Here is a 22,757-nt window from a genome sequence, read left to right on the forward strand (position 1 = left end):
CACCCTGCATCCTCATAGCATCTTCTTCACAATTCACACTACCACCCAGCTTTGTGTCATCTGCAAATTTGCTAATGTTACTTGTAATTCCTTTATCTAAATCATTAATATATTTTGTAAATAGCTGCGGTCCCAGCACCGAGCCTTGCAGCACCCCACTAGTCACTACCTGCTATTCTGAAAGGGACCCATTAATTTCTACTATTTGTTTCCTGTCTGCCAACCAATTTTCTATCCATCAATACCTTACCCCCAATACCATGTGCTCTAATTTTGCCCACTAATCTCCTGTGTGGGACCTTATCAAGGGCTTTCTGAAATACTTCCAGATACATTGCATCCACTGGCTCTCCCTTATCCATTTTACTTGTTACATCCTCAAAAAATTCCAGAAGATTAGTCAAGCAAGATTTCCCCTTCATAAATCCATGCTGACTTGGACCGTTACTGCTGTTACTGCTATCTAAATGCTATTACATCTTTAATAATTGACTCCAGCATCCCCACACTGATGTCAGTCTAACTTGTCTATAATTCCCTGCTTTCTCTCTCCCTCCTTTCTTAAAAAGTAGGATAACATTACCATTACCACAGGAACTGAACAGGAAAAAAATCTTATCACTATCTATATACAGATAGTTATTCAAACTGAGAAGCATCATCAAAGATCGTCATTGTCACCATAATAAATTTACTCTTCTGATAAAGATGTTCATAAGATTTATGTGACTATATAAATGTGTAATAGTGAGGAGGGTGGTAGGAGTGAGTTGGTTGATATTTAAACTGGAATTTTATTCAGTATTTCCTCATCCGTATTTCATAGAGCAGAGAAAAGTACAGCTCAGGAACAGGTCCTTCGGCCCTCAATGTCTGTGCCGAGCAAAGTCATAGACATAGAAAATAGGTGTAGGAGGAGGCCATTCGACCCTTCGAGCCAGCATCGCCATTCATTGTGCTCATGACTGATCATCCATAATCAGTAACCCGTGCCTGCCTTCTCCCCATACCCCTTGATTCCGCTAGCCCTAAGAGCTCTATCAAACTCTCTTTTAAATTCATCCAGTGAATTGGCCTCCACTGCCTTCTGTGGCAGAGAATTCCACAAATTCACAACTCTCTGGTGATAAGATTTATGTGAATATATAAATGTGTAATAGTTAGCATGATGTTAAATTAAACTAATCTCTGCCAACATGTGATCCATATCCTTCCATTCCTTGCATTTCCATGCGCCTTTCTAATAGCCTCTTAAAAGGCACTATTGTATCTGCTTCCATGACCTTTCCTGATAATGCATTTCAGGAACACACCACTTTCTATGTAATCAAAAAATTGCCGCACATATCTCCTTTATACTTTCCCTCTCTGGCCTTAAACTATGCCCTCTAGCCTTTGACATTTCCAACCCGGAGAAACAGTTCTGACTGTCTACTCTATGTATGCCTTCAAAATTTTATATTCTTCTATCAGTTCTCCCCTCAATCTCTGACGCTTGACGAAAACAATTTGAAATTGTCCATCCTCTTGTTACAGCTAATGCCCTCCGCAGCATTCTGGTAAACCTCTTTTTTACCCTCTCCAAAATCTCAACATCATTCCTGTAATAATAATAATAATAATAATCCTTTATTTGTCCTACAATGGGGATATTTGCAGGGTTACAGCAGCAAAGTGGATACCAACAATAAATAAGCATTCATTAAAAAATAAAATAACAGTAATTATCTTTATTTACTGGTCTGCTGGGAGTAGTGCTGGTTGTGCAGTCTGACGGCAGCAGGAAGGAAGGACCTTTGATATCTCTCCTTCACACACTTGGGGTGAAGAAGTCTGTCACTGAAGGAGCTGCTCAGCGCTGTGACAGTGTCCTGCATGGGGTGGGAGTCATTGTCCAGCAGTGATGATAGCTTTGCCATCATCCTCCTCTCTCCCACCGTCTGCACTGAGTTGAGGGGGCATCCCAGGACAGAGCTGGCCTTCTTGATCAGTTTATCAAGTCTCTTCCTGTCAGCAGTTGAGATGCTGCTGCTCCAGCAGATCACTCCATAGAAAATGGCTGATGCCACCACAGTGTCGAAGAAGATTCTCAAGAGTGCCCCCTGCATTCCAGAGAACCTGAGTCTCTCCTCAGCAGGTACAGTCTGCTCTGGCCTTTCTTATACAGTGCATTAATATTATCAGTCCAGTCCAGTTTATTTTTCAGGTAAACACCCAGGTAATAGGACGATCAGAACTGTACACAATACTCCAAATATGGCCTAAAGCTGCAAATTTCCTCCAGTCTGTCACCATAAGATTATAAACCATAATGTTGTGTCTTGTACCCAGACCTTCTGGTATCATCGCAAAAAAAACATTACAGATGATTAATTTGTCTTCAGGAGAGCAATAGCACCTTCAGTTGTGTTCAAACATGGAATTCTGCAAATCATTTCTCGGAACTACCTCAGACTGCATACCCCAAGTGTAAATCTGAATTCTCAGGATGTGGCATGTCTGTGGAATTGGTTCTGATGTTTAGTTTCTGAGCTAGGGAAAAGTAATGTTCAACCACTCTGAGTAGGCCTGAAATTACCAATGTCAAACATTACATTTAGATTGTGGTGACTCTACATTTTTGCAAAGCTTCTTGAAATGCCATTACTGGCGAAAAGAGCTGCATTAAATAAATATTATTGCTTTGTCACAATTCTAACTCAAAACATTTGTAATTTGAGATACCATTTAAAAAAAAATCTTAATCAATAATGTTGGATTACCATGTTATCATGTACAAACCATGTATCCAAACATTTTAATTGTCGTAAGGGAATTATGATATTAAGCAGTTATCAATTGCATCACTGACACAATATATTTCCTGATGACAGTTTTGGAGCTGAATGTCTCAGAGACCCAATTGTGCGTTAGTGTGGAAGCTTCCACCATTCGACTGACCCTGGCTAAGGTATTACTTTGTTTATCTCCTTTTAAATTTTAACATATGTATCCAATGGGATTTTCTTTGCTTTAGCTATTTATGCATTATACCGTATTTCCTAGCCAATAAAATGGATACTTTCATTCATGTTTGAAAATTGTAGCTATAGACCATTAAAAAACCCCACATCTGAGTGTGGCAACATTTTGCTAGCAGTTGGGGAGGATAATCTTAAATATAACAGTTTTAAACTCTTAATGCTAAGAAAAAAGGCACAAATCAGTGTCGTAACTAACAGGCTAGTTAGTGGACTGTTTAGGAGAATTAGCGATTTCACGATTGCTCAATGGACACGAAGATTCCAACCCTGTGATATGCAAGTACAGTACATGGAAGTACCTCCAAGTAAGAATGAAGTGTTGTAGGCCTACGATCCTTGCCTCCCTGGCATCCGTTTGGTCAGTATCCAATCACTAGATAATGCCAGTAAATTTACTGCAGGGAGTAGCTATGCACCTGCTCCAAGTGTGGTGTGTGATGTACTTAGTTATCCAAGCTGCTGAAATTCCAGCGAATATGCCGCATGTGAAATAGTTGAATATCACAGATCGTTGAATATTTGAGGTCTTAAGGGCAAGTTTGCTTTCCCAAAGGGATATGAAGGAATGCTGTGTACCCAATTTCGCAGAGACGCTTATCCTCAGTTCTCAAAATTCTGCCCTCAGCTCGTAGGCTTCTCAGTCTGGACAGTGTGATCGGGAAAAGGAAGATGCCAAACATGTGATAAACTCTTCATGGAGTTCGGACATGGCAGTCTTGTACAACTCCTGCTAGCGGCAGATTGCAGTCCCTTCTACCTCCCAAGGATTTCACCTACATTGTCATGACTGCAGGCTACATGCTGCCCCATAGAGATGATCAGCTGGCACCTGAGGAACTATTTGCTGTTGCCAACATACGGCACACAGCATATCTTGATGTTGGAGACTTCAACAAAGCTAGCTTGAAGAAGACATGCAAACTACAATCTGTCTCCTGCAGCATCAGAGGATTAAACACTTGACCGCTGCAGGAGACAGACTGATTGTAGTTTGCATGTCTTCTTCAAGCTAGCTTTGTTGAAGTCTCCAAAAATAATGAAGCATCAAGATATGCTGTGTGCCGTATGTTGACAACAGCACATAGTTCCTCAGGTGCCAGCTGATCATCTCTATGGGGCAGATGACCACTAGAGATGCCATCCTCGCCAGCACTTTGGAAAATTGGACCACCTGGCTGTGCTCCTTCCTTCCTGCATATATGCCACAATTGGAGAGCACAGCTCCAGCAAAGAAGATTGTACAAGGCTAGCCAGGAAATGCAGAGGAGCTACTTTGCAGGCCATCACAGTGGAGACTGACTAGTAGCTGATATGCACCAGAGCACTTGGGGCTCTAAATAATCAATACTTATAACTAAGTTGATAGAATATTGAAACTCTCTGGCCCCAGAGAAAATCACTGAAGGATGGTTTCATAAATAATGTATATGGCAATCTTTTCTCGATATGGCCACACTCATTACCTCATCTCCCAGCTAGGGCAGGGTTAGGGTGCTCAACCACATATTTTACCACATTAGATTCCACAAAAAACAGACCATGCTTCACAATTTACACCACCTCTGGTGGGATTCTATCACCAAAGACATCTTTCACCTCTCTACCTTTCAACATTTTGAGGGATTATTCCCTCTGCAACTGTCTGGTACGCTTTCTGCAACTCCACCAACCATTTACCTTCTTATAGTGCTTTTCCATTCATCTGCACGAGATCCAACACAAAGCCTGATGTCACTTTATTTCCCTGCCCCACTCCTATATAGATTCATAGTTGAACACCATCTTATTGCCCCACAAAGTGCGCTACAAACTTCTGAACCCAATGTTGAATCTACCAATCTAAGGTAAACCTCATGTTTTGCACGGATGTGCCAACACTTTGTTTCAGTTTGTTATCTTTCAGTTTGTTCCGGATCATTTTGTTCTAACTGGCTTTTTAAAATAACATTTATCTTGACAACTTTCATCTGCACCTTATCAGATATTAATTCTCTACTCTCCACACCATCTCTTATCTTCTCAATTCCCCAATACTGAGGAAGGGCCCTGGATTGGAAACATCACTGTTTTTCTCCCCATGGATGGTGTTCGAGCTTCCCTCAACTTACTGTTATGTCCTGTCACATTTTTATATCAATGTTTCCAATGTAAATTTCCATATCTGCACTTTGGAAACTGTTTCCTTGTGATAATATTTGATCAGTTATAAAACAGTAGCACCTTGGTTTTTCATCTTTCAGTTTCCCAGTTTGTGCTGCAATATTGCTGCTGTCTCATATATCTTCATCTTACCCATTGTCCACCATTACAAATATCAGCATTGCACATTACTGTATGTTGATTGTAATAACATCTTTCTTAATTCATAGGTTGAAGATTTTAACATATCAACAGGAGTGCTAAAGAATTTCTGCAGCAAGAGGATTGCTGTATTACCAAAACATTTTATCGGAAGTAATTGGTGCTATGTGTTGCCCAGGTAATTTTAAAATCAAATTCATACCTGCAGTATAACTTCCCAACTCCCTGGTTTGAATGTTTTTTTTCCATACAGATGTATTTTACAGAATGATTAATTATGGAATAAGTTTGTGTTTCAATATATTTTTCCATTTTTCAAAACAGGCTGTTTTTCATTCTCCATATTGCTTATGGGATGAATAAAATTATAAAAATGTACAACTGAATAGAAAAGGAATGGATCATAATCAATGTGCAGTATATGATTAACCATGACAGATTTTTGGAAAAGATAAATAAACTTTACTTTAGCAAACATATCCATGTTCAGGAAGCAAAGATGGAAGTAATTTGAGGAAGAATTTTACCCCCAGAAGGTGAATGAAATCTGGAAATCACTGCATGCAGTAGAATACCGCATTTCCCAGTAACCTTATAGGTTTCAAGGGAGCACATAAAAAAGAATACTGAGAATTTCAACAGTGTGGGAAACAGGACCAGGTTAGTTTTGAGAGTGTGGGAACCTGAGCACCAGCGTGTCAGAGAGAGTGCTTATCTGGAGCTCAGATATGCCAGAGGGAGCATGGAATCTGGGGCCCTCATTGATTAGAGCAAACTGGTATTAATTTACAAGGCAATATTTGCCTTCACTAAACGTTCTAATTTTACATATTTATAGAAGCTTTAACAGTATGTTTCTGTTTTTCTTGCGAATTACGTCATCCACGTCCAGTTGGGCATAAAGAAAGGCTCAACACATCGTGATTTATAAAGAAAACTTTGATCCTAACAAATTTGCATACAGGTCCTGGGAAGGTAGTAAAGAATATTATTCAACATCAACCATCTGGTTTATAGTTACCTTGTGATTGCCTCATTCTTAAGTAACTAAGTTGTTATATCTCTCTGAATTACTTTGATCAAAATTCAATTTCTTTCCAATTTCTCAGTTTCTTCTTTGTCCTTGGATAAAAATGAAACCCCATTTACGCTATAATAAAACAAATATCTGAAAGTAAAAATACATTTCTGTAAGTTGAATGGACTTTTAAATGTTCGCATTGAAAATATGTCTGCCAGGAGATTCAATTACTTACCTTATTTCACTTTGTAATTGTACAACGTTTTTTTTTACATAGTAGTGAAACTCAGTAAGAACCATTTCCAGGTCCTTTTGCATCATGGCTTAAATTCAACCTGGCATGGTGGACCATGCATCATTGCACCATGGCTATATTTCTACATCATTTAGGCATGGAACAGCATAGTTTACCATGAAGCACACCTCATGATAATGTTCGTGGGAGCAGGGGTGGAGGATGCTCTTATGCTGAATTGTCCTGGAAGCAACCATCATTATTGTAATGTACTTATTATGTAACTCTAGTTCAGTATCTATTCAAAATGAGATATTGCTTTCATCATTTAAATTATCCCATCACACCAACCCACTAATCATGATCCTAATTCCTGAACCTCTGATACACCTGACCTCCATTTCATTCTCCGATCCCCAAAGTGGTGTATCAGAATGTTTAAGTAGATTCACCTTTTTTCAAAATGCCACACAAAGTAATGAGACTACTTTTGATATTCAGATTTTCATATCAAATTTCTTTTTTCTAAATTTAGTATGAAGAAGGGGCAAATTGTCAGCATCAGCCATGAGATTCCACCATACTGTCCTTTTCAATCCTACGGAGATTTTCAGAAGCATTGGAAAAATATGGTGAGACAGCAGATTTGGATTTATTTCAGAGAAATAAACTTGCTTTATTAATTTACATTGCATGAAAGCAAAATTGTACAATTTTAAAAATAACTTGGAGTTGCATTCTTCTGAAGACAGACTTTAAAGCTGATAATGTTAATTTATCATGAAAAGGATCACATGCAACTTGTTATGTATGCATAGATGATCAATTACTTACTGGTATAGTATAGTTTTGAACTATCTGCAAAAGTAGTTCCAACTTAACAAAATAATATACTGTTTCATTTGGCAAAAAGTAACAGTAATAGGGAAATGGGCCCATTTTGCAAAGAAGCATTGGAGTGGTCTATCAATGTATCACTCATGTTGTGAGTCAGCTGCACCTGAAAGCCATTGCCTAATTTTTATTTCCATTGAAATCAATTTAATAATAATATTCATTTATTGTCATTGCAACGAGTACAACGAAATTAAAAAATAGCCAATCCTGACGGTGCGTACAAACATATATGCAATAAATGCAAAAACAAATAAATACATAAATACAATTATATTAAGTACAAGATTTTTTAACGGTGTTGCCTAGTGCAAAGGTAGTGTTCAGTTCTCGTATGGCCCTGGGGTAAAAACTGTTCTTAAGCCACTCATTCATAGGGCTAATTATGTAGTAAATTTAAAGTTAATCCAATTATATGAATTCATTTCCATACCTCAAACTACGAGAAAGTAAATTCATTTCTATTAGTAAGAAATTCAAAAAGTAGATAATTCTCTGAACATGTATGGCCTCCGTTCCCTTTTTATTACCGAACCATGCATGCCTTTCTCATTGCCATGTAACTTGACTTTTCTGTATGTCCATTTGCTTGCATATTTTGGTTGGTGCTTTAGAATTGAGCGTTACTATTCTTTTTTTTTGTGCTTCCTGCCATTTTGCACTTTCTAAATCCATCTTCCTGTTATTTTGTTTCTTATAATTTCTCCCCCCATACAACCAATGTCCACCCAAATCATTATCCAAAACTTTCATTGTTCGTTGATTTCCATACTTTTCTATCACCTCCTCTGATTGAGCCCATTAAGCAAGCCTGCAGATCATAGAAACATAGAGAAATCGGTGCAGGAGTAGGCCATTCGACCCTTTGAGCCAGCACTGCCATTCAATATGATCATGGCTGATCATCTAAAATCAGTACCCCATTCCTGCTTTTTCCCCATATCCCTTGATTCCTTTAGCCCGAAGAGCTAAATCTAACTCTCTTGAAAGCATCCAGTGAATTGGCCTCCACTGCCTTCTCTGGCAGAGAATTCCACAGATTCCACCGTCTGTATCTCTCGTTTCCCTTTCCGTTGACACTGAAGAAGAGACTCGACCCGAAACATCACCTATTCCTTTTCTCCAGAGATGCAGTGTGACCCGCTGAGATACTCCAGCTTTTTGTGTTTATCCTTTGTTATATTAAGTAAATAGATGTTGTCGTGAATGCCACTGAAGATGAGGAGTTACCCCAGATCTGGATCTATTCATATTTGAGTGATATACAACTTGAATCAGTTTAGATCTAAAAACTGAGGGCCTTCTTCCAGATAATAGACAGTCGTAACCTTAATTCATTTTTTAAGTATGTGTAATGTTTTCATTATATTTGTACTGAAGATTAATTCCAGGCAAATGTTTTTCATTTTCCTGGTGTTACCTTTTCAAAGAACTTCATTGTAAAAGACTTAAACGATCAATCACAACACAAAATTATGTAGTGAATGAAATCTTTAGAAATGGTGAGCACAACTTCACAGTGGCGCACCAGTGGAGCTGCTGACATGACACAATGCCGGTACAGTGTAAAGCTGCTGCCTCAAAGTGCCAGAGACCTGAGTTTGATCCTGGCTATAGGTGCTGTCTGTGACTGTGTAGGTGCTCTGGTTTCCTCCCGCATTCCAAAGGTGTGCAGATTTCTAGGTTAATTGGTTGCTGTAAATTGCCCATAGTGTGTAGGAAGGGAAAGTGGGATAACATAGAAATTGTCTATGGGTGATCAATGGTCGGCGTGGACTCAGTGGGCTGAAGGGTCTGTTTCCACACTGTTTCTCTAAACAAAAGCTAATCTTGGGTCGCTTGAAAATACTGGTTGGTTATTTTCATAAATTGTTCCATAAATTATATTAATCAATAAGGCTGAATCTATTCAAGAAATATCACTCCTTTAAAATAAGTTTATTTCATTTTAAAGAAAATTAATGACTGGATTACTAATTAATCTTTTTAATTTGCAGTATGGTTATAATCTCCCAGAGATTAATAATGACAGTGCTCTGTACTACACTGTATACTTCAAGTTGATTGGAGAGAAACTGTTTACGTATCCTTAATGTAGAAAGTTTATATTGCAACTGTATACTGTTTTATCCCATAAACCATACACATTTTTTTATTAATTGAAAAGGTATAAAACAAACTCTTGGAAGAAAATAATCAAGAATTATTGGTTTCAATGGTTTTCTAAGATTCTCTTGATTTTGGGGATTTCCCCATATGGCCTTCTTGCTTCAAGATATTTTGTCGAGGCCAGCTTATTTATTTGAGTACAAATTAACCTGCACAGTTTTTTCAGGCATTATCTGCATTAGTGAAGTGTCCACATGGTAGAGTCAAAGTGGCAACTGCAGGTAAACAGGCCCCTCGGCCCAACTTACCTATGCCAACCACGATGCATCATCCGAGCTAGTCGCATTTGCCTGTGTTTGGCCCATATCCCTCTAAATATTGCTTATCCATGTACCTGTCCAAGTGTCTTTTAAATGCTGTTATAGTACCTGCCTCAGCTACCTCATCTGGCAGCTCATTCCATGTAGCTACCATGCTCTAAGTGAAAAAGGTTGCCCCTCAGGTTCCTATTAAATCTTGTCCATCTCACCTTAAACCCATGTATTCTGATTTTTGATTTCCCTCTCCTGGGTAAAATATTATGTATTCTCCCTATTAATTCCCCTCATGCCTATATATATATATATATCTCTATGAGATCATCCATCAGCCCTCTGCACCAAAAGGGATAAAATCCTAGCCTGCCCAACCTCACCTTATAGCTCAGTCCTGGCAACATCCTCAAATTTTCTCTGCACTCTTTCTAGTTAATGACATCCGTCCTATAGAAGGAGGACCAAAACTGAACACAAATGTGGCCTCACCAACATATTGTACATCTAATACAATGTCACAAGTTGTATTAATACTCAATACCTTGACTGGTGAAGGCCAATGAACCAAAAGCCTTCTTGATCATAACATCTACCTGTGAAACAACTTAGTGAATTATGTACCTGTACTTCTGGATTTCTCTGCTCTGCAACATTTCCAGGGCCCTACGATTCACTGTGAAGGTCCTGCCCTGGTTTGACTTCCGAAAATGCAACCCCTTGCACTTATCTTCATTAAACTCCATCAGCCCACGAGCTCTGCCAATCAAATCCCTACTGTAATTTTTGATAACCATCTTACTATCTACGATGTCAGCTACTTTAGTGTCATCTGCAAACTTACTCATTAAGTCTTGTACTCCCTAATTAGCCTGTCTATTCAAATGCTTATATCTTATCCCTCAGAATCCTCTCCAGTAAATTACCTACCATTGATGTTAGGTTTACTGGTTTATAGTTCCCAGTTTTTTTACTTGTAGGCTTCTTAAATAGAGGCACAGCATTGTCGCTCCAGTCATCTGGCACCTCACCCATGTCAAACAATGATTCATATATCTCCGCCAGGGCCCTTGCAATTTCTTTCAGCTTCCCATAGTGTCCTCAGATATATCTGATCAGGGCCAGGAGATATTTCTATCCTCATACACCCTATAACGTCCAACATCTCCAGGACCGTGATACAGACTGTCCTCAAGATATCTCCATTAAGTGTCCCAAGTTCCCAAGCTGGAGAAAACAAATGAGATCTACTCATTGGGAACTTGATCATGTCCTGTGGCTCCACACATAGATGACAACTTTGGTTTCTGAGGACCTTCTCTCTCTATTTACCCTCTTTCCCTCGGTGCCCTTATAAAATCTCTTTGGATTATCCTTAATTTTATCAGCCAGAATTTTATCTCCTGCCACCTCTTTGCCTTCCAGATTACCTTTTTAAGTAAGCTTCTCAGTGCTCTAAACTACTCCAGTATCCCAGGCATACAGTCCAGTATCCCAGCTGCCCAGCTCCATCCAAGACCACAAGAAATTGCAGTAAATTATGGACGCAGCCTAGACCGTTACACAATCCAACCTCCTTTCTATTGACTCCATTTATACCTCACGCTGCCTTGGCAAGGCCAGCAGCATAATCAAGGTCAGGTTGCACCCTGGCTACTCCCTCTACATGCACCTCCAGATTCAAGGACAGTTTCTTCCCAGCTGTTAACAGGCAACTGAATCATCCTACCACAACCAGCGAGCAGTGTTGGACTACTATCTACCTCATTGGTGACCCTCGAACTAATCTTAATCGGACTTTGCTGGCTTTACCATGCACTAAATGTTATTCCATCATCATGTATCTGTATTCTGTAAATGGCTTGATTGTAATCATGTTTTGTCTTTCTGCTAACTGGTTAGCATGCAAACAAAAGCTTTTCATTATACCTCGGTACACGTGACAATAAACCAAACTAAATTGAACTGAACTATATTGGCCCATGTCTCCTTTTCCCTGAATAGAACCTGAATTTCTCTCATCATCCAGGTTTCTTTACCTCCAGTTACCTTACCCTTCAATCCAATAAGAAATATGTGCCTTGAACTCTCATCAGCACTCTTTTAAAAGCTCCCCACTTTCGGGCATTTCCTTCATCTGCAAACAACCTATTCCAATCAACTATTGCAGTTGGCCTTGCCCCAAATCAGAACTTTAACTTGTGGGCTGTTCCTGCCCTGATCCATAACTATTTTAAAGCTAACAGATGTGGTTGTTGGTCCCAAAAAGCTAGCCCACTGACACTTCATTCATTTGTCCTTCCCAATTTCCTAAGGATGGTCAAGCTTTGCCCTCTCCCTTGTAATAGCCTTTTACATAGTTCTTAAGAAGACGTTCCTGAACGCATATGACAAATTCCACCTGTCTTAGCCCATTGAAAAGATATATATATATATATATATATATATATAGTATTTGTTTCTGTTCAGTGTCAGTGTTGTTGGTTTAGGTAGATTTTCAGATTATTGTTATTGGTCTGTTGACCAATATTTTTGAGATTTTAGTACTCTGGTGATGCAGTAGGTATGAATATTTTCTTCTTGTCATGGAGTGATCTTGAATGCATCCTTGTAATTAGGGTGACATTCTGTTCTATTAATAAGTGGAAAGCTGTTTGTTCTGAACAGGTAGGTTAATTTAGAGACTGATTAGTGGTATACGAAATGAGAGTATTGTACCCAATGGATTCCAAATCAATTTTTAAGATAGTAGTAAAGGAGCTCCGCCTTTATCAGATTTGTTAATATCTCCAAAATATTGTCAGAGTACAGTTACAACCTTAATATAAAAAATCAGCTACCCTACTTGTTGTATTAGAAGTGAACCTGTTCAGTTCTTCCCAAGGGTGGATTTGGAATCGGTTCTAACATCTTTCTTTTCCGACTTTAAGAAAACCTTCCCTAGTCTCTGTGGATCGCCAATAAAAATAACCAACAAACCTTACTATACTACCAATGAGCTGAATGTTTCTCAGGTAAAACTTGAAATGTGAATTTTCAACAACAGGAGACACCTTGTAATATCATTGCTTGGTATTTACACCCAGGACAAAAAATCTTTATGCATGGACTTAATTATTGAATGTTTCTTCTGAGGGAAAGAGTTGAATGTCTGGTCCATTCACTCCATTATATTGTGCTACTGATTAGCAATGGTCACAGTGTAGTCAAAATCTCATAGCACTTCACTCCAAATATATACATTTTATATCTGAAATTACTCAAGTATCGTATGTACTTTTTTTAATGAACAATTCAGCACATTAATTTTTTTGCTAAAGGTATATTTCCTACTGATAACATTAATAGGCTTTAAAAGTTTTGTTAAATTACAAGGATCACAAGATACTCACTGGGTGAGACCAATGCAACTGTGGTTTGTTTTTTCTCCAACTTTTCCTTCTTTGGCTTTCCTTCTGCTGAATTATCTCAATACATTATAACATTTATATTGTGTCGACCTGCGAGCTAAGGTGATCACATTTTTCTCTTTGTTTTAATATATCAGACCGTTCAGTCAAGGCCTCCAAATCTGACAACTAAGCCTGTCTTCAGTACTGCCTTAACACAGGTTCCAGCTGTTAAAATTGCTACTAATAAAACTACTTCTAATTACTCAATTGATGGAAATCAGAAGAGCACAATCTTAGACAACAAACAGAAAATAGACTCTACAGCAAGTTTGGAAGGAGAGCCCATAGATGCTGCTAGACTCCATGGTAGTATATTCAGATCAATGGAAAAACCTGGATTAGTTTTCCAGAATCCACAAAGACAACCAATCCAGGCTGCTAGGTTGAGCACCATCCATCAAATGGAAATGCAATCTGGTTCAATTAACCGTGCTTATCGGTTTATACCCATATTTAAACGCAAACTCCTAAAGCAAGATAAAGAGTTCATAACTTCACGAATCAATGAAAATAAAACTAAGCAAAATGAAAGTTCAAGGAAACTTTTAACTTTAAGTTCATCAAATGCTAACATAAAGGTAAAAATTCCAAAGAATGTCCAAGAGCAAGAATACAGAAATGAAGAAGAGGACTTATTTGAGGAAGTACAAAAGCAAAAGTCAAGTATGTATACAAGTGAGGGGAAACCAAATACCAATCACATTCAGAATTCATATTCAGATACAGTGAAAAATATGTGCAAGGATACTCTGCTTAAGTCAAATGTAAGAATACTAAAGCCTGGAGCCACAGAACTTGGACATTTTCAGGAGAAAAGCATGAGAAATACACAATTTGGAGACAAAAATGCAATTGGTCTTACAACCTTTGATGGAATGTGTACAAAATGGATTGATAACCCAATGGAACATCAACATAAACAAGTGAGATAAATCTACATATCTAATTATTTGAGTTTTCTACTGCTGGCTTTGAATTTACTTGCTGATTTATGTTATAAAAATAAATACTTTAATGATGTTATCCCTTGCCCATTGGAATTCCTGATATAATTTGATTTTTCAGACAACTTTGGAAAGCAAACACTTAAAAGCAGCTGCTGATCTAACCATTATGAAAATACCAATACAGTTTAAAAATCACATTTTAATTATTAGTGATTTGTTATTTATAGTCCTTGATATAAATGGTTGAAAATCTTCAATACTTTAATTCTCCTTAGTGTATTTTAGCACATAAAAAATGTATATTACGTGAGAAAAAAAAATCTTAAAGTGTTTGCTGGTTCTGAACATCATCTTAAACTATCGGGCATCTTCTAATTAGCAAATGAATTACATTCCGTGTAATGGAGACAAGAGACAGTAGGACCTGGAATCTTGAGCAAAAAAACAAACTGCCGGAGGAACTTAAGTGGCTCAGGCAGCATCTGTGGAAGGAAGTGGATAAGACTGAAGAAGGATCCTGACCCAAAACATTGTCTGTCTATTGCCCTCCACAGATGCCATGTGCCCCACTGAGTTCTTCCAGCATTTTGTTTTTAAACTCTTGAGTTATCTCATGCAAATATTACAACAAATAAATTTCCCAGGCTTAAATGTAGGCCATTTAACTATTGTTCCATTTTAGCATTAGAGTCTCAGAGTTATAATGTATGTTACATCTTATATGAAAAATGAATCACTTAATCTGGAACAACTTAAACCATCAACAGCAAAATACAACACATAAAATGAAACAACCAGAAAAGAGTTTGGGAATATGGATTCAGCTGCTGTCTTACTACAGTTTTAAATTTACAAGTAAAATTCATAACATAACCAGTAAAGTGTAATTCTGAATGTTTATTCTTATCCATAAAATTAACCGTTATTCGCAGGGAAAGCTTTTCACACATAAATCTCATTTGTGTCATGAGTGCAAGGCCTTTGGTTGGACTTAGACAGTGCATTTTGAGCAACATTTGTCTAATATATATCTATTCCAAAACTAAAAAGTATGATTTTCTGACAATGTATTATTACTTCTTTATATTTTACCTTCCAGGTACTAGATATGTTTGATATAAGGAAGCAATTTAACCAAGAAAAGCAAACACATTTTCAAGATCTCAGTTCAAAATCTTTGTCAGGAAGGATTTTATCAGATAAAGGAACAGAAAAAAGGAAATATGAAGTGAGCCCTCATCTTTGAAATAGTTGTTTGCATTTTGTTTTTAAATACTGTGTAGCTTTTCCAATCCAGATTTTTGGGGCACAAAACTAGTGTAGTTTGTACACTCCATTGTAGAAATTAGCTGGCTTACTAAACATTGGGAATATGAACCCACATTTCATATATATGGTAAATTATTGTTAATGAAGAGAGATTGTAAAGAATGCTGTTCAGGGGGATATACATGTTCTGCTGGCATAAATCACAAAATGTTGGCAAGTTCACAAGTAGTTAAGAAGTCAAATGGCACATTGGCTTTTATTGCAAAATGTTGCTGTTTAAGAACAGGGAGAATTTATTACAGTTGTAGAGGGTGTCGGTAAGGTCACACCTGGAATACTGCACATAGTTTTGGTTCCCTTGCCTTAAGAATATTGAAGCATTTGGAGACATTCCAAAGGACTAAAGACCAATTCCTGGATGAGATACTTGTCTATCAAGGAAGACGAGATAGTATGGGTTTGTACTCAAGAGTTAAAAGAATGAAGGGTGACCTTTTTCAACATACAAGATTCTGACAGGCTTGACAGGGGAGATGTGGAGATGTTTGCACTAGTGGGAGAGTTAGGAACAAAGGAACATAGCTAAAAAATAAGGGAACAGTCAATTAAAACGGAAGTGCATCAAATTTCAGAGCATTAGAGTTAGAAATTTGAATTATCTGCCCTCGATGCAAGATTTTTAGACATATCTATAGTAGAGAAACAAATATTTGAAAAATCGAGTATATGAGACCAGCATAGATCAGCCATATTGAATTGAGGGTTTAATAGCCTATCCTGGCTCCTATTGTCCTGTGTTCATCCTGTTCAAAGATACAAAGCAGATTTGGCTACATTAATAGTGTTCAGTTATCCAAGGCAGAAGAAGGAATGTTGTGTAAAAACATTGTGCATGATTTTCCACAGGAGGAGTTAAAATCTCTGTCAAAAACACTGAATGACAACAACATTTCTTAGAAATTAGAAGAGGGTTGGCATGTCACTAAATACTAGCAAACGTCTACAGAAGCACTGTAAAAAAGTATCCTGACGAGTTGCCTGGTAAGACAATTGTAGCACACAGAAATGCAAGAGGCTGTAGAGAATCATGGACTCGATACTTTCCTACAACCATCAGGTTCTTGAACCGACCTGTGCAAGTAGAACCCGAGTCCTACATTAACAACAGAATACTATAAATTATCTCTTGCACAACTATGGAATTGTTTTTTTAAATTGTGTGTTGTACTAATATCTTGTTTTCCTTTTACAGTCTTTTTCTTTTCACTATCTTGCAGAATTTATGTGTAATACATAATTTGGGTATTGTCTGAGTATATGCTGTGATGCTGCTGAACAAATCAAACAAGCTGCAACAGTAGTCGGTCAACCAGATGAGATTGTTTAAAATGTATTAGCCTGGATTTTGCGATTGGTGGCAAGTTACCTCAGCCTGCCTCAATGGCAAGGCCTTGTGCGGCCATGTAACTCGAATTAATCAGAAGCTGAATGTCATCGTGGCAAACGGTTCATCCCATTTACACACTTCTCATGAACAAATGCACTCAAGTGGACAAATGGATAATAAGGAAAAGAACAATATAAAATAACAGGGTGTACTCAATGAAGTCAAGAACTTCACCTGGTTTAATTACACTCTCACCTCTAACTTTGCTTGGCTTGCTCTACAGCTTTAATTTGTATGTAACAATGCAAGAAATGAAGTTTGCCATCTTATCACAGTAACATTTTATTAGCTCTGGTAATGTTTGAATTTTTATTGAGCAACTACCTAGGCACAATTATGCCCTGGATTTTAAAAACAAATCTGAATTTCATTTTGTGATTTCTCAAAACAGGAGAAAGCTACAGATTCAAAACCAAAGAAACCCAAGGCCAAACCAGTTATCCAGGATGTTGATGTGGAAAAGCATGCAAAAAATAATCAGGTTTCTTAGAAATACTTTGCATCTTTCCATTGAAATTTTTTAATCAAATATTATGTTTATGGATCAGAAGATATTTGTGTATAAAGCCGATTATACAGTGACAATAATTAAATAGCACTGAACTTTCTAATCCAAGTTGATACCTTTTGTGTGCAAGGTATAATTGTGAATCTGGTCAACCATAAAGGTAAAAGCTGATTTCAATGGTACAGTGATCATGTTCTGAGTCAAAATGTTAACTTATCCTTTAAAGATGCCTACTGCATCTCATTTAAAGCAGCTTGTTTTTACAAATAATCTTATGTTGATGGGCAAGATTTGTTGTTTTTTTGTGAATAAAAGTAGCAGGGAACAAATCTGCTTCCTCAACCAACCTGTTACCTATGACAATTTTTGACTCAGGTTGACAGGAGATGTTGAATGCATTTGCCCCACCCGGAAGATTTGCAGTCAATCTCTTCCCCATTTGGTAGATCAGAAAAATCTAGAAGGATAACCGCAAACTCATATAGCAATATTGTTGTTATTTGGTTTGAAACAGTAGGTTCTTTGATTCTCATTAGTGCATTACATTCTTGAATCATATCTTTAGCATATTGCAACATTCTGCAATTGGTGGTATTCATATTTTCTAGCATTCAAGGATTCAATTTTTACCTCGGGAATCAAAACAGTATGGAAATAAAAGATAAGCAAGAGTCTGGAATATTTTACAGACCTTCTAACAACACAATTAGAGAGAAATTTAATCTGTGGAATACATTCACTCTGATAGATTGGGATACAAGGTTAAAAGGTATGCCTAAGATTTAAAAAAAGATATATTTAAAGAAATTTCAAAATTCTCAAGAAGCTTGGGTCCAAATCTCTCCTGCGGGCCTCTGCTGGGCAACCCTCCCCCAACTGACAATCCTGGAGAGGCAACTCTCTCCAACTGACGAAGCCCATTGCCGAGCGGGGAATGTCCCCCGGGGCCGTTGGCGGGCGAGGGGGGACAAGGAAGGGGAGAGGGAGCCACTCACCTCGGCCCCGTGCTGCCAGCGCTGCAGCCAGAGCGAGCTGTGGACCCAAAGCCTCTCCTGCATCAGTCTAGCACCCTCCACTCCCTCACTCCCCCCCCACTTACCCACTCCATCCCACCTCAACCCCCCTTATCCCCACTCACCCCCTCCATCCCCCTTAAAACTCCCCAAAACCTCTCTTACATTAGTCTAGCACCCTCCACTCACCCACTCCATCCCCCTTAACCCCCTTAAAACTCCCCAAAACCTCCTGCATTGGTCTAGCACCCTCCCTTTCCACACTCCCCCTCCCCACCACCTCCACTCCCTGCCCTCCCCACCCCTTTCCCCCACTCCCACTTCCCCCCTCCCCCAACCCCCACTCCTGTCCCTCCCCCCTTCCCCTCCCCCCCGCCTCACCCACCCCATCCCCCCTCAACATCAACGGGCCCCAACTGCGCAGGCGTGGACACGTTGGGTTCTGCGCAAGCGCGGATCCGGCGGCCATCTTATGTAAGTATCAGATCAATGGGCCTTAACTGCGCAGGCGTGCGCCCGTTTGTTCTGTGCACGCGCAGATCCAGCGGCCATCTTACGTATCATATCAATTCTTTAAGCTAAACCTTTTTTAATATCTAAATTCTCATCACTCTGGCGGGTGCTGCCACCGGCGGTGATCGCGGGGCCCCCCGCCCCTCCCTCATTGGCCGTCACTCGGGCGGGTCCCATTGTGACGTCACACACTGAACATGGCAAGCAATCGGTTTAATGATAATTTTTAAACTTTAAAATCTCTCTAACTTTAAATATATAAGAGCAATTTGAATGAAACTTGGATGAAAGTGTCCCCAGGACAATGGTGAGCAAGGTGGTCCACAAATTGTCACGCTAAATGGGTGAAAATCACACACATAAACAAACGGAGCGCGCACAAGAAACGTAGAAGAAACGCACAAACGGGAAATGCACTAACGGGACAAACAAGATGAGAGTTTTAGTAATATATAGATTAAATAAAAATCTCCATGAAATAATGGTCAATTCATAGCTAAAGAGATTAAGAATGGCATTAGACTAATAGAATAGGTTCACTATGCCATCAAGAGCAAGTTTTGAGATTGGGACAAGTTGAAGTAGCAGTAACAATGATCAAAAATTGATAAAGATGGAGAAGATATATCATGACAGTAAAATAGCAAGAAATACACAAAAGTGTATGAAAAGTTATAATAACAATGTAAAAAGTTCAAGAATATCAAAAGAAAATATGGTTCTTTTGACCCAATTCTGATTGGAAAGAATATAATGGTAAGTAAAGAAGTGCATGAATAAAGCTAGTAAAATCAGTTTCTATTGCATACAATAGGAGTAACAAGTGATTTTTCTTTTGATAAATCAACAATGGCTGTTTAAAACAAATTATTGTAAAGTGTTAGTGCACTGTGTGAGATAATGGTTACAAAAGGCTCTTGCAAGTTTTTAAAGTTTTTTTTTTCTTTTTTTATATTTCATTACCCAGTGTGATTGAACACATAGATATAATTCAAAAAATAAATAATTTTAATCATCTGTGTTTATTTTTCTGTACAGCTATCTAAACTAAATACTGTCACTCTCCACTCTTGGCTGAAATGTCGTGGTGTTTGTGTGAGAACAAGGGACAAGAAAGAGCAGCTGGTTTCCAAAATCATGGAATTTATCAAAGGTCCACAGAATGAATTTGGGAATATTTGTTCAGTTGATGCTCTGCACAAAGTGCAATAGTGTAAGTTATTATGTTTTGTTCAATTCCTATATTTAGCATACGCGACATGTCCTGATTACTATTATTGTTTTTTTACTTATATCCTGTTGCCATCTAATCTATTTGGAATTTGACAAGAGTAATTAATAAATTAATTTATTTCATATATATATATATATAAATTAAATTATTTGGCAGTAATGGTGATGCAAAGCTATTCAATGACACTGTACCTAGTTATAATAACTATTGTGCAATTTATTGGTAATCATTCTCTAATCTTTCTGTTGTTAAATTTTGTTAATATGAATGGTGCCAAGCTATTGAAAATTCTCATGTTTAATGTATTTTTCAGTAGGTATCAAACTCATTGCGATTGATAGTGATAAACATAGAAATTGTCATTAATGTAATTTGATTTGCTTCTCCAAATCAGTTTAAATTAAAGATTTTAAATTAAATGTTTTTCATTTTCAGACTATTTTCATAATCTGAAAGAGCTAGATAGCATGGAAACAGGCAATTTGGCCCAGCATGTCCATTCCGACTAAGTTGGCATTCTGCACTCGTCTCATTTACCTGCATTTGGCCCAAAGCCCTCTAAACCCTTGCTATCCATATATCTGTCCAAATGTCTTTTGAAAGTTGTAATTGGATCCGTTTCAATAGCTTCCTCCAGTAGCTCATTCCATATAAGGACTACCATCTAAATGAAAAAGTTATCCTGCGGCCCCTCGTAAATATTTTCCTTCTTACCTTAAGCCGATGTCCTCCAGCTTTAGAATCCTGTATTGTGATATAAAGACTGGGTATTCACTTTTCCATGTCCCTCATAATCTTATACACTTCAATATGGTGACCTCTCAATCTCCTAGACACCAAACAAAAAAGTCCCAGCCTATCCAATTTCTTGCTTTTACTCAAGCTCTCAGTTCCAGGGCACATCATGGTGAATTACTTCTGCACCCTTTCCAACAAATTTGCATTATTTCTATAGCTGAGCAACCAAAGCTGCACATTGTACTCCAAGTGTGGTCTCACTAATGACTTGTACAGCTGCATCATGATGTTCCAGCTTTTGTACTCAATACGTTCTCAATGAAGTGTGCCAACTACCATCTTCACCACACTGTCCACCTGACTCATCATTTTTCGGGAAACCATGCACCTGTACTCCCTGATCTCTGCTCTATAATATTTTTCAGAGTTCTACAGGTCCGCCACCAATTTTCTGACATCCTTGGTTCCAGAGGTCCCGGCTTCTGAGAGGAGTCAACCGTACTGAAACGGTCTGCCTAGGCCAGGCGAGGAGCAGAAAAAACGGTCCTTGGAAGTTGGCTATGGGAACAGATCCGCCGGCTCCGGCTGTGCAGGAGTTCCAAAGCCCTGGCCGCAGAGGGCAAATTCACCTGCCTCACCGGGCCCAGGAGCCACATTTTCAGGGGTAATTCTGAAAGGCGGGATGTCAAGTGTGCTCTTGGGATGGGAGCTGCTTTATGTCCTGGGTAGTTCTACAGAACTGGCTAAATTAGCAGCAAAACGTCAACCACGGTACTCTGAAGCACCAATTGCCACTTTTGATTGTTGTAGTTGACATACGAAAGAAAGAAGTGTGCTCTTGTAATTTTGTCTGGGTTAAAGGTGGTGCAAGACCACCAGTTGCTGGAAAATCGTTGGTTGACCTGTACCAATTACCTTGTAAGCCCTGTCGTGGTTTGACATGCCAAAGTGCAATACTTCATATTTCTCAGAGTTAAATTCTATTTTTATTTCTAAACTAAGAAATCATTCCTTACTATCCACTATACCACCACTGTGGTCTTATCTGCAAATTTGTTAACAATATTAACTAGATTTCCATCCAAACCCGTTTGGCACTCCACTGGTCAAAGGTCTACCATTGGAAAAACAACCCTCGACAACTATGTGATAAAGTAACATCTCTGCCATTTGCTTAAAACTGCTCGGAGCAAGTTAATATGTCACATGGAATCATCCTGGAGAAAAAATGTAGGGTTAAAGTTACCTAAGAAACCATCAGCTTTCTATAAGTGCCTTTGATTTGGTTATAAGTCATCTTGAAATACAATGCTCAATGTTATCATACCCTTTGATAAAAAACAGATTTTCGCTACCTCATTTTTCTTGGATGTACAGTATTGTGTACATAATACAGTACATAATTCAAATAGAAATACCAGCACTCCTGTAATATAACTTAGCCATACAAGTCTTTTTTTTGTTGTTCCACCACTGCTATTCTACCTTTATAGATGACTAGCTGTAATCACAAATCAAACCAACTTTAGCCACATAACTGACAAAAAACTCTACATAGCAAAATATTAGAAGCACTCAATTTCAGGCTGTCACTTCATATGCATTTACACTGAAATGAAATTAATGTGTCTAATAAACTGTGTAAATTACATATGCGGCAGAGTCATTAGATATGTTTAATGTTAGCACATTTTTCAATACATTAAAACCAAGAAGGTAACTTGGGAAAGGGTAGGAACACT

The 22,757-nt window shown here is 38.2% G+C and overlaps 1 protein-coding gene across 1 annotated transcript in view; it reads left to right on the plus strand.

Annotated features, from left to right (window-relative positions):
* The window catches only part of c4h18orf63 (chromosome 4 C18orf63 homolog), a 55,410-nt gene extending 34,850 nt beyond the window's left edge, over positions 1-20,560 (plus strand). The window contains exons 7-15 of the mRNA XM_078397828.1: positions 2,874-2,950; positions 5,393-5,502; positions 7,116-7,212; positions 9,472-9,557; positions 12,731-12,908; positions 13,442-14,269; positions 15,393-15,521; positions 17,401-17,490; positions 20,082-20,560. Of these exons, the coding sequence (XP_078253954.1) occupies positions 2,874-2,950; positions 5,393-5,502; positions 7,116-7,212; positions 9,472-9,557; positions 12,731-12,908; positions 13,442-14,269; positions 15,393-15,521; positions 17,401-17,490; positions 20,082-20,255 (1,769 nt within the window). The 3' untranslated portion in view covers positions 20,256-20,560. The remainder of the gene's footprint in view (positions 1-2,873; positions 2,951-5,392; positions 5,503-7,115; positions 7,213-9,471; positions 9,558-12,730; positions 12,909-13,441; positions 14,270-15,392; positions 15,522-17,400; positions 17,491-20,081) is intronic.
* The last annotated feature ends 2,197 nt before the right edge of the window (positions 20,561-22,757 follow it).

This window comes from Rhinoraja longicauda, chromosome 4, assembly GCF_053455715.1.
Source record: "Rhinoraja longicauda isolate Sanriku21f chromosome 4, sRhiLon1.1, whole genome shotgun sequence".
NCBI lineage: Eukaryota > Metazoa > Chordata > Chondrichthyes > Rajiformes > Arhynchobatidae > Rhinoraja > Rhinoraja longicauda.